The following is a 13,483-nucleotide window of genomic DNA, read 5'->3' on the forward strand; positions in this document are numbered from 1 at the left end:
CTGCAGGACAGTGCACCATGGCTGAACATCTGGCTTATTCCTGGCTCAGGATTCTGACAGTTCTTGGGTCGTCATGCAATTTGGATTTTTTTTCCTCTGTCTTAATTTTCCCACTGGTTTGTGAAACCAATTAATAATGATATCAGTACTTCTTTAATTTCCAAAGGGTACCTCCGTTATTTGCCGGGAAATTGATAGAAAGAATCCCAACTCACAACGTTCTATGCTACTGTGACATGATTTACACCTTTCTGCCCCATCGTTTACAAAGGGAGTGCTGAGGGTTCACAAGAATTAATGCATCCTGTAACCTTAAATAGACCTGTAAACAAGATCCAAAGAAGAGAATTCACTAGTCACCATCCTTGCTTGAGTGAGCATGCTAATGTCGATGAGCCGATCAGCCTTGATCCAAGATCAGAAACTCTGAAGATTTTGTTGAGATTGACAGTTTCCTCAACATAACCTTTTAAGTGGAGTCGATGACACAGGTCTTTTAAGGACTGTTAGAACTTGGCACTAATATTTTCTGAGTCAGAAACCTGGTAAATTAATTTTCTTTGACTCTGTGGCTTCTCTGCTGATTATTGCTGCTTTAAGGCATCTCTTGTTGCAGTGCTGACAGAAACATCAATACAGGCTCTGTGCTGCCACTGCTGTTTTGCTGAGTGACATTGCTTTCCTTGATGGGCTTGTATAGAAATGAATATTAGTCAAGTTCCATTGCAAATACTCTAGGGAACTCACCTTAATACGCATACTGGCACAGACCGGTTGAATGTTTCTGTAAGTATCTGGACTGAGAGGGAGCCCAAACCCCTTATCATCAAGGCTGTAGCTGTAATACCTATTCCTCACAATACCTATTCCTCACAAATACCTATTTGTTTGGGAGTGTTGGGTGCTCCATGAGCTACTTGATTCTAGCCGTCCTCTTCCGGAATTCTTGGGGCCTAGTAGCTACATAGTGGCCTTGGCAGGATTGGACCACAGCTCAATTTAAGATATTGATGTCAATTTCAGGCCTTGATGTCAACACTGGTCCCATGCAAGGCCCTGTGTAGATAAGTTATAGTTGGGTGTGGGGTACCATAATCAGGCACCTATTGTAGCAGACTATGCTTGCCAGAGGGTCATTGGCAGCACCCAGACCCTCCATAACTCCCCAAGAGAGGTAGGGTTGTTTTCCACCACCCTCAAACTAGGTGAGAATCCTGACTTGCAATGTGGGTTATAAAAGAAGACAGAAGCTGGCCTGTGCCTCTTTTTCTCACATGCTGTTCACTCTGAACATACAACCACCATGTTGTGAGGCAAATAGGGCCACACTCTGGCCTGGGCGCAGTAGCAGCTGGAGGGAGGTCAGTGATGGTCGGTCTTGTTGACTTGACCACAATCAGAACCACCTAGAAGACACATTTCTGGGGAGTTGAGTTTCCAGAATTTACCAGGAGGAAAGACACACCCTAAATGTAGGTATCGCTATTCGATGGGCTAGGGGTCCTAAGCTGAATGAAAGGAAGAAAGCAAGCCACATACCAGCATCCACTCTCCTTTGCTTCCTAACTGTGGATGCCAGCCCGTGAGGCCCCTGCAGATACCTTCTCCACCATGAGGGACTGAACCCTCAAACTGTGAACCATGATAAAGCAATAAAGCCTTCCGCTCCTGGGAGACTTCTGTCAAGAATTGGTCAGCTATATGGGGAAAATAATATACTGTCTAAAATGGTAGTGATAATGAAAAACCACAACAGGCAAAGGAACTCTGATCCAGAAAGAACTGGAAGAGTCGGATCTAAGAATGACTCACACTCTGGTTGGCCAGAAACCCCAGAAATGGACTTGACTTCTATGAGTTCCAGTTTTCCTCCTCAGAAAAACACGGGATAACAATAGCCACAATGTGGAAACTGAAGAACACATATCCTTCCAAAGTGTTGTGCACAAGCACCGAAACTGGGGCCTGGGGAAGCCCCAAGAACCTGGTGAAAAAAGTAAGTGGGGATTTCCCAAATAGAAGGATGAGATTTAACCCAGAAGAAGGGAAACTACATGACCCAGAGGAGTGTTGAGAGACACAGAAAGGAATTGTGGGTACCTTAGGTCTGGACAAGATAAGGCCATAAACATGCGAAGGCTTGGCTGTCAAGGGAGGAAGAGAGTTTGAGCTGCTCATCATGAAAGGCTAACGGCTACAGGAAAGCATGGGAGCAGGCCTGGGCTTTCTGAAGACCAGTGGCGGAGGATGATCTGGGAGTGAGGACAGCTTGCAAGAGGGAGTCAGAGCCTCAGACAGGCCTTGTCCTATACTTGGCTCAGTAGGTGACAGCCCCGACATTCTCTCTGGCTAGGACATGGGCTCAGATGTGGCAGGTCGTCTCCTGGTCAGGTTCTGTGCTGACCCGCAGCATTGCATCTTATACCTGCCATCTAACTCATGCTGTTCCCACACCCTGAGAGGTAGAGACCACGATCCCATTTGACAGAAGGGAAAACCTGACTCAGCTGGCAGAGCCACCATTGCTGGGAGCAGAAACTCAACTGTGGAAGGAGATGGGAGCTTCCTGCAGGAGGCAGGAGTCACTGAGGGGACACCAGGTCAGCACGCCCATGTACCATAAGCTGCTATGCTTGGAAAGGCTAGGTGAGGGAGGAGACCGGTGAGGGGACTCGGGGGGGGGGGGCGGGGGCTGATGTGGAGGGTCTTCCCATTTATTCCAGCTCATTCACTTTCCAAAAGAAGTCAGGAGACAGGCAGTGACCTTCCCTCTCATCTCTGAAGAACCCACAAGCAGGTCTTGCTGCAGCAGTGTGTGGGCCAGGAGACACAGGCGTTGTCTTCCCAAGTGAAGGGCTTGGAGACACTCAGCCCAGGCTTCCTCCCTTGTAGTGGGTTCAGACAGACACCACCAGAGGAAGCTTGGGACCTCCAGGCTCTGGCAGCAGGTGTCTCTACGTTTGGGTCTTGCTGTGCTCTCTGGAGGAAGGGTTTGGGGGCATAGACTAAACCAAAACGCAGATGTCATAAAACAAAATTTATCTTTAATTGGTAAGTGTCAACAGCAGTACAAAAGATGGAGTGATGACAGCTAGTTTAGGGTAAGGACAGTCTTGAGGTAAATGAGCATAAATAGGCAGTTCCTATAGACTCTCCCGGGGGCCTGGGCCCATCATGGCGTATACATTATCACCCAAGGATGGCATGGCTAACACATCAGGAAAGCACCTTGTGCAAAGAAGGGGGAAAGTAGCTAAGGTGCCAACATATTCCAAGATAGACAAAGATGGCACGCCTTTCCATCTCATCTTTCCCCTTCATGGTGAGGCAGAGCAGGGAAGAAGCCCTGCAGAAGTTCCACTGGAGGGTGTTCCATGCTGAGTTTGTCTCATGCCAATACTGTCTGACAAGATCCAAGAGGTCTGTGTATGTGACAAGCTAAGGGCAGTGATCCATGCCTTCCGATCCGAAGTCCCAATTCCGTTCGGTCCTTAGCAAACTTCTCTTTTCCACTATCCAGAGGAGAGCGCGCGAAAGCTGTGATGGTAACCCTTCAGGTCATTTAAAAACTTTACACTGGACTGTACAAGATTTTTTTTGATAAACTATTTACATTTTCAGACTTTCAAACATATTCAAAGCAGCAATAGACACTAGTTTTTTTTTTAATGCTTGTTTGTTTTTCTAATTGCCCAAAATAGTTACCAGCCATGGGCCAAGTAGGTACCTGTGGTATTCATAGAATTTCAACAAAGAAAATCTGCACTTAAAATTTGCTGGAGGGTGTGCTGAATGTCCCTGGAGTTTAAAGGGCCACACCCACAGTGTTGCTATGGGAACCAATGCACAGTACCTTGACAACAGAGTTGTAGTTGTCCGGACAGCCCAACACAAGCTTTACACTTCAAAACAGCAGCCAGCATGTCAGTCCAGCATGTCAGTGAGTTGTGCTGATTAAATTAACATAGAATACAATCTCACAATATACATCACAAACAAATACAATGTAGGCAAAGAAAAGAGTTACAGTAAAGATAAGTTATGTAGTAACAGCTTAGAGGCTTGGATAGGGTAATTCAAAATTGTACACGGCAAATACAAAAACGAGCCAAAACAAGTGCTCAGCATCCTAATGTGCTATGGGCTGGAGGAGGATACAAGAGGACTGCACGAGAGAGAGAGAGAGAGAGAGAGAGAGGGGGGGGAGAGAGAGAGAGAGAGCACAGATGCACATATGACGGAGACAGACAATGGGGGATGCACACGAGCAGACCTGTAATCTGTAGCAATGAGAAATGTTTGCACATCCCCAGACTCCAAGAGTGCCCACACTGAAGCCCTGCTCTATGCCTGCTCCTCTGTGGAAGTAAGACACCAGCAAGGAAGGAACATCACCTACTGCCTTCCTCCCGCTCCTTTGTCGGCAGAAGGGAATCTGCAGGAAGTCTTACTCTTTCATCCCCCGCAAGTCACTCCATCTCTGCCCTCAAGCATCCCCGGTGCCAGCTTATAAGTGCTTGGAAATGATGGGATGGGGACAAAAAAGATCCTTGCTTGCATGTCATGATTTTCAGTCTATTTTTGACGTGCAGAGCCATGAGCAAGCGTGTGTGGCGTCAGAAACAATGTGATTGGCAGGAGAAATAGCTGCTTCCGAAGAAGCCGTGTCAGGGGTAGAGGACCTAAATAAATGCAGTGCAAGTGAGACAGTGAGGTCACCACTGTCATTATCCGTTCAGAAGGAGCTGACATGCCAGCCCCGTCCTTGGAGGAACTGTGGACCCCAGGCAAGGCTACAGCTGGAGGTGCTGTCACTGTGTTGGTGACGAGGAAGACCCCGCCATTATCTCAGTGTCTTCCACTTGGTACAGGGCTTCTATGGCTCAAAACTATGAAGGAATCCTTGGCTCCTTTCCCTAAGGAGCTGGGAAAGTCAACTTATTGAAAAGGAGTGACTAGAGCGACAGCTTCCGGGGTGGGTCATGTGACCAGGCCCTGTTTCTTCTGAGGGAGGTGCCCATCCCCAGTAAAGCAGGCTGTACCAGAGCCTGCTCTCAGCTCTAAAGGGATCACACCCTTCTTTAGCACTGCTGGCTCCCATGGGGCTGATGTTCAGAGGACGCCAGCATTTGACAAGAGAGCTCTGTGAGCCCATACCTGAATTTAGAAAACGGCCTAGGAGTCTGTGTCAGATCTTGGCGAAGGGATTCAGGCCCAGGACAGGATAGAAGGTATCAAATACCAAATGAGGCAAACCCGAAAGGCTGAGAGAGTGTTTGCAAAAACAACATGGCCTGGAACTTGCCAATGATGAAGAGAAATTGCCAACCAGACTTCTTGTGTCCATGGATGGGCCTTCTCTCTCTCTGTCGCTTCCTTTCTAGTCCATAGAGCCCGTTCACGAAAAAGAGGATTGTCTGACAATGCCACTATTCCCAGGGGATGAAGAAAAGCCTGATCCTGATCCTGGGAATTCTTCCCTGGAGACAAACCTGGGTTTTTATTTAAAGCTAGTATAAAAGAGGGGACGCTGCAGGAAGGTGACTTCAGAACCCCTTGACTGGTACTGTGAGGTTTATACTAATACCGCAGGCAGATCTTTACCTCTAAAATGCAACTCCTGCTTCTTGCCATTACAGGGCCACAGAGCTCTCTGGATTCAAAAGCAAACTGACTTTCTCCTAGCTTTGCTAGAAACTGAGTGTGTATGCAAGGATCTTCTTTTTTTATAGAAAGTCCTCGGCTTCCCATAAGGAAAGAGGGGGAGGCCTGAGTTGGGGACCAGGGGGCTCCGGACCGCATGAGAACCAGGCAGGGGTCCTGCTGTCTTGGCCCAGGATGGACACAGTCTCACTGGAGCTGACAGCTCTCTGTTCACACTAAATCTGCCTGGCCAGCTTTTAGTGTGGAGCAACACATACGGATAAAGAACAGAAAGAAGATACATAACTTATATGTCACTAGGAACTCATGAACCAAAAATAAATTCTATTTCTATGTTATATTTACACAATTAGAAAACTCTAAAAATGAGATGGTGAAGTCATAAAAACTCTGTTTAAGCCCCACTGATGTAAGCGATCTCTGTGATTGTCATTCTCATTCCCATGGATATTTAGAGCCAAATGTGGCTAATAAATAGAATAAACTGTGTATGCACAAAATTTAGATTAGAATACAGCATCACTGTCTGAGCCAATGAGAGGCGTTCCCACCCAGTCATTCCCAGACAACCTTTGTGTTTGAGAATATGGCTAGAAGTTACTGGACCCAGTGCCGAGGCAGAGTTGGAGCTGACACGAAGTTCCTACACACATGTATTTTGCATAAATAAATGAAATAACAAGACATAAAAATGACTCAGATCCGGCAACTGTGAGGCAAGCCCACACGAGTCGAGACAGATGACTTTTGTTCATGTAGTTTCCATACCAGTTTCACATTAGTCAGTGATAAAAATACCATTTATATCCAGTGCTTGTAACACTTACGAAACAGCATCTGTGAGTGTGTGTGGTTTTTGTTTGTTTGTTTTTTCTTTTTTTTTTTTTAAAGCAAATCAAGTTTCAATCCTAAAGAACAGTCCTTTGTTCTCCACCAGCCCAGAATATTATTTTGGCATGGTCATAAAAACAAACAAAATTAACTACTATGCTAAATGTTTGCCTTTGTGCAAAATTAATTACATACAATACAATGCTAGCCGTATAACACTCTACCTATACAGCACAATTTTAAAAAAACGAAAAACAAAAAACAAAACAAACTTACCAGTGAGAGCAGAAGCCAAAGAGAAAAGAAGCATGAGGAGGAATTGAGGAGAGACAGAGAGTCCAAGAAATCAGTAAGACATAATAAATACTCATTTTGTTTATGAAAAGTGACCTCCTCCTCATATGAAATCAATGTACAATAACAAAGTTCCATTCCCCAATCAATACTAAGAACAAAACATTCCTATCAGTACCTTAAACAGCTTATGGAGAGCACTCACAGCGAATGACAGGGCTGGTCATCTCTTGGCTAGACCTATTTATTGCTATTAGGTATGGCCTGGAGCACTCTTTAAATAAATATGAAGTTTTACTACTTTCTTCCAAGTGACAAAATGGCTCAAAAAAATCTGACGGAGCTGTTCTTTGTCCTGACACTCAGATTCTGGGCTGTCCTGTTCATTGACTCACTCCCAAGGAAGGGCTCTGGGTAAGGCTCCTGTAAGCAAGCAGACCTAGGTTCAGAAAGGTCAAAGTTACAACACAGTAGAACCGCCTATAGTGAGGAGATGGGAGAAGCCAGTGCCTCCCAGCCCAGCAGCACGTCTCTGGAGCAGGTTACCTCATCTACTAGCCACTGAGACATGTGGTCTGCCAGCGGAGCTGGTAGACCACTCCAGCAGCCATCCGTCTGTGCTACCGGCTATCATCCTTGCCCTTCCCCGTGGTTTCTTTTTGCCCCTGTCTTCCTGTTGAGGCTTCTAACATCCTGGAAATTTTGCAAAGATCTCCATGGATGTGCCAGTCAGGACCAGCTTGCTCAGTAAAAGCGACAGCAGGCCAGCTCCCCTGTAAACCCCCGTGTGGCCTGTGGCCCTTGGGCTTCAGAGCAGCTGTGAGAGGCTCCTGGACTGGCAGTGGCCGCTGCTGACCTTCACTGCTGAGTGGAACTCAGGTTCTACTGGTCACTGAAAACTGAATGAGGGAGGAACTCCAGGCAAAGACCTGAGCTCACAGTGACTCACAGGGGCATACATGTTTACATGTAAGACACCTTTGACCCAGATAGACACTCATCTTTAAAAACAACAACATATGCATTTACTAGCATCAATTCAGAAATGTTTCCAGGGGCTCTGGGGACATGAGATTGCTATGTACATCTTTTGTATCCAGCAGGAAAAATAGGTGAAAGGGCAAGGAGGGCAAAACAAAAAAGAAAAATTATTAAATTAATGCCACCAATAATTTTTAAAATAAATAGTAAGTGGACCCTTGACATTCTGGAATGAATAAATTATTTAAGAGAACAATGTGTTAAGATTGAATGTCAGGGTGAAAGGCAGGGGAGAATGGATGTAGTGAAAGCGGTCTCAGGCAGGGAGACCACCGGGTCGTGTCTGCTGTGGAGACCGCTCTGACGCGTGTGTCGTCCCACGCCACACACTGATGGCACGTCAAGAGGCAAACACAATTGGGTTCATGCACTGTGGCAGCCTTGCTCATTCCTTACAATATCTTGTCTCCAGATTCCTGAGTACTTCACCATTTTCTGGGAAAAAAAAGTGTGGTTTGCTATTTTATTTTAAGATGCCAAAGATTGTCTAAGACTTTGCAGTGTCTCCGGTAAGACTTTCAAAATAGTTAAGATTCAAAAGTTATGAAAAAAGTTTGGCACATTCAAAGTTGAATTCTACACATGGAAAAAAAATGGAATTCCGAGGCCTTTTGAACATGTTCTCTATGCAGCCGCACACACCGTGGACTTGTCCGCTTTCACAATACGAAATCCTCAGTTGTTCTCTAAAGTAATTCAGAATAAAAACACATTCACAACCTGTAGCCGGCACAGCATACCTGAGTGAGAATGTTTAACCCCATCTAAAACAGTAACTTAAACCCTTTGTCAACATCCCAAAGAAAAATAGTAAGACAGAAATGTAAGACTTGAAAGACGGCGATGGGCGGAGATAAGTTTCCAAGTCCCGGTGTCTCATATTTAATACGTCTTCACCTAAATAAACAACAACAGTAACGGTAACGACAAAAACTCAAGTTTATGAAAAATCAGGAAAACTTAATCTGTCTCACACGTTACGAAGCGATTAAGACCACTCTGCTGATGTATGGTGGAGCCACAAATGCATGCGGGCTCTTTAAGAACTTTGTTGTTGTTGGGGAAAGGGGGTGAAATGTCAGAGTGTTCTAATTCAGCAAACAAAAGCTCCTCAGTTGGCACTGACAGGCTCCGGGGCCTCGTTTTCGCTGCTATAGTCTGATTTGGGATCATCTTCGTAGTCGTCATAGGCTTCCATTTCATCCTCTCCATTAATCATGTCGTTCCCAGCCAGGCTTGCGCCGTCCATCTTCATACCATACGTGCTCTGGATGACAGGGAGGCTGGGCTCTGGGCTGGCAGAGGTGCTAGAGCAGTCAGATGTCATCTGAGGTGATGGTGTGGTCGTTGCCATAGTAATAGCACCAGGATACACAACACCTGTTCCTGTGGTGATGGGAATCTGAGGCTGTTGCCTGTATAGATTCAGAGACAAAATGAAAGAGAGGGGAATTCTTCATAGGTTCTCCCACGAGATCGGGACTTCCTAACCCACATTCCCTAAACCAGGCCCTCTGTAACATTTTAGGGGCCAGAAGTGACAACAACCTAACTTGGAAGAATCCTGGGCTGTGGCTGGTGGTTAAATAAAACAACGCAGCAATCTGCTGACAGCTTCCCAACATAAAGGCAGAACTTTCAACTTGGCAAACATCACTAAGCTCAGATCACACTTGGCATTGGGTCGGGCACAAATGCTGCAGTTAAGACCACAACAGTCCATGTGAGACCGTTTTAAAAGAGACCAGAGTGTTTTTTTTTTTAAATAGTCAAGAGGCACGGGCATATTGTAATGATACTCTTAAGAGGGTTGGTGTCATCTTCAACTTAGTTTGAGAACTACAGATGAAAGAGGAAAATGGGAAAGGACCTGGCAAGTCGCAAACAGTCAGATTTGGCAGATTTCCTTCCTTCTCTGTTCTAATGTGTACTTGCTGGAACTGGACTTGCCAGGCCAGGATCCTTCCAGAATAGTCATCTTAGATGCCACTGCTCCTGAGGCAGAGGATGGAGCCGGGGAGTACTCAGTAATAAAGAGCGGTGAGCTTTGCACCCTAATAATAAGATGCACCAGGCATGCCGCTCCTGCTACATCCCAGAAGATGCCAAGTCACACCAGGTCACTCACAGACCACACACAGGTCTTCCTGCTGTGTCCCCAGCTCGAACAAGCCAGCAGACCTTGTGAAGGTCGTGCTCTCCTGTGCAAGAAGAACGCCGCTGTGCACCTCCTTTCACCCAGCTCACGAGAATCAAACTTCCACCAAGCTCAGACACTGTCTCTGAGGTGACATTTTCGACTATGGAAAATTTATCAAATAAGTCTCAGTGAATATGGGCAGCAGATTGAGATTATACACCTCAAGTATCATTGTTATAGCTCTTGCTGAGCTGTGGTATTTATATGTTTGTAAAAATGGGGTCAAGGTGTTCAGGAAGGCCCTCCTACCTGTTGGAACCAAGGCTTTTAGTCAATTGTCATCTAAGCAAATGGCCTTCTCATCGGCCTTCTACATCAGTAAGAATTTCTATCCACCCCACTCTCAAGAAACAAATGCATATGTATGAAGCAGCTTTGATGCCAGCTGGTCAGGGACACCCCAGGATGGTGTCATTTCCTCGCTGAGGCCTCTACTCCCTTTTTGTAGAAGGAGAAAGGCCAAGATGCCTGGAGACGTGTGCTTACACTGCCTTTAGGGACCTCCAGCTGCCACAGGGTGTCCCCTGCTTCTTTAACCCTTTACTAACATAACGTATGTTGTGTGATTATAACACATATCTAGACAGACAGACAGACAGACAGACAGATAGTTATAACTCCATTCAACAAACATAACCACCCCTTGAATATTTATTGCTCCTGAGAAGACATAAGTTGACAACTCAGGAGCACCTATCTGAGCCGGTACTGACCCTGGACTTGACATTAATCCAGTTCCTATGATTTCTATGTTGAATCTGATCTCCTGAAGAAAGCATGTGACAGGAGAAACTCCTGTATCTGTAGATGCACCTACAAAATCCTGCTCCCTCTCAAATTCTAAAAACCTATGCTTCTTGCTTCTTAAATTTGGGATACATTTGCACAAATTTAATTTCATGCTAATATTCCCAGGGGATACTGTATTACATTTAAAACTGATTTTGGATAATTATAATAGAATTATTTTTGCCTTAATTTACAAGTATAGATATACACTCTCCTACAATATTGGCCCATTTTACAGATTTCCTAGTGTTACAGCTATTCTAAACTTTTCAGACCAACACAAACTATCAAATGGTATATTTTCTATAAATACAGAAAACATATGCTTTTCACAAGAACAGGTGGTTTGCTTTCTGAAATTAAATTAAAATATCTGTATGGTGTGTGTGTGTGTGTTATTTTTATGTCTTAAATAAATGTAAGTTGAGCCCAAAGTCTAGTTCTTGGTTCTGTAGAGCCCTCTCCCAACCTAACCTTTCCACTCCTGGGATTCTTCCATGGTTCACTGCTATGCTCCTCCCCAAGTCTCTGCTCCACCTACCACCTTCCTAAAGGTTGCTTTATTAGCAGGTCTGGAGATGGGGTCACTCCCTCCCTGCTCTGACAGGCACCCAGATGAACTTGGGCAGAGAAAGTGCAGTTCCCTGATTCTGCTCCTTACCTTTACAATGTGAGTTTTGTACCAGTCTCTGGTGCTGTCCTGACAGAAGCATAGACACCTTCTCCCAGCCCACACCTCTCTCTCCTAGACAGCCCTTAAATACTTTCAACACTCATCAAATACCTGACTTCTCTCTCTAAGATGATGGTCTGACTTTCCATTCCATGTGGCAATGAGACACAGCTAGAAGAGACGTTCTGCAGGCTCCCACCATCACACTGCCTCACTGGTGTCTCTGAGCCCAACCCTCATGCACTGTGCGTGTTTAGTGAATTCCGAATCTGACACAGAGACCTCTTGTTTGTCCACTGAACCTACTTTCCATGGCTTACTATATGTCCCCTCCTCTAGCTACGGCTCTATTACTCTGATGTTCTAAAACAAAACTCAAGAATGCTGTCTCTCTCCATTTTTTCCTCTCAGTTCTTCCTTAGTCCCATTTCGATTTCTCCTAACACTGTACTGAAACAACTCAGGAGGAGAACACCAATAATCTCCAAAATACTAAATCCAAAATCAGCTTGGTCCTCATCCAATATTGTGGCATTAAATAGTGTCTGTGTGCTGATAATGCCAAAGTTTGTACCTCTAAGCAAGTACTTCCCTCCTAAACACTCTCTCCTCTCTCTCTCTCCTCTTTCTCTCTCCCTCCCTCCCTCCCTCCCCCCCCTCTCTCTCTCTCTCTCACACACACACACACACACACTTGTGTGTGCTTTTATTTGAATGTTAAAGGCTATCTCAGTCTTATAAGTGCAAAACCAAACTTCTAGTCATTCTCTGGATTTCCAGTCTTCCGTGGCCATTCTGATCTTGGCTAACAAATACTTCCAATCTCTCCAGTTCCTCAATCCAATTCTTAATAAGAGTCCTTTCAAGCACTGCAGCTAATCCATTAGCAAACCATGTAGGGTCTCCATCAGGAAAATGTCTAGAATCTATCTACTTCTTGGCACCTCTACTCCTACACACCTGGTCAAACCACCATCAATTCAAGCATGATTTATGCTAGGAGCTCAGCCTCTTTCTAACAGGCTGTTCCTCCTCAGACAAGTTTCAACACAGTGACTAGAATGATCTTGTCAAAGCCCAGCATCTTTTTTGCTTTGTTTTTAATTCTTCAAAGCCTTTCCTCTGTGCCCAGAGTCAAATTCAGCTTCACAATGACCTATAAGGTTTTTCACAGTTTGGCTCTCTGTCATCTCTCTGAGGTCTACAATTCTTCCCACTGATACCCTCTGCTCTGTTCCTGTCATCTGGCTTATGTCTTCTTGAATGAGCAGGCATAGTTATATCTGGAGACCTGAAGGATTGTGTCTCCCCTGCCCACTGACTGCACAGCTTGCTTCCTCACCTGCTCAGTTCTCACTCTCTCAGGAAAATACTGGGGCTGCCCTAACCACTGCACCAGCCTCCCAAACACTCTGCCTCTGTCCCTTTCCTGTTTTACTGTTCTCTGAAGGTAATCTATCTATTTCACACTTATTTATTCATTGATTGATTGTCTGACTTCTTCCACCACTAGAATGTAACTTCATAAGGACAGGATTCTTCACTAATATAGCTCCAGAGTCCAGGAAATGCCTGACACAGAGAACATGCAGTAAATACATACAGTTAGTGATTTTCTGATGCTGTTCTATTGAATACATTGAGTTAGTGGATGAGGGGACAGACCAGTAAATGGGAGGGAAAAAATGGGAAAATGTAAGTAGCATCTCGGACAAGAAAAGAAATGAGAAGTCTAAGGAGCCAGACGGTGGTGGCACACACCTTTAATCCCAGCACTTGGGAGGCAGAGGCAGGCAGATCTCTGAGTTAAAGGCCAGCCTGGTCTACAAGAGCTAGTTCCAGGTCAGGCTCCACAGCTACAGAGAAGCCCTGTCTCAAAAAAAAAAAAAAAAAAAAAAACAAAAAAAAAAACAAAAAAAAAAAAACAAAGAAAAGAAAGAAAGGAAAAGAAAAGAAATAATCTGGAAAGGACAACACAAAGATGTAAAAAT

General features: G+C 45.0%; 1 protein-coding gene across 10 annotated transcripts in view; it reads right to left on the reverse strand.

The window, feature by feature from the left end:
* Positions 1–3,024: 3,024 nt before the first annotated feature.
* The window catches only part of Sox6 (SRY-box transcription factor 6), a 371,593-nt gene continuing 361,134 nt past the window's right edge, over positions 3,025–13,483 (reverse strand). For all 10 annotated transcript variants that reach the window (XM_038332186.1, XM_038332161.1, XM_038332179.1 and 7 more), the window contains one exon: positions 3,025–9,245. In XM_038332186.1, coding sequence (XP_038188114.1) covers positions 8,942–9,245 — 304 coding nt within the window. In that variant the 3' untranslated portion in view covers positions 3,025–8,941. The remainder of the gene's footprint in view (positions 9,246–13,483) is intronic.

Source organism: Arvicola amphibius, chromosome 1 (assembly GCF_903992535.2).
Source record: "Arvicola amphibius chromosome 1, mArvAmp1.2, whole genome shotgun sequence".
NCBI classification, from domain to species: Eukaryota; Metazoa; Chordata; class Mammalia; order Rodentia; family Cricetidae; genus Arvicola; species Arvicola amphibius.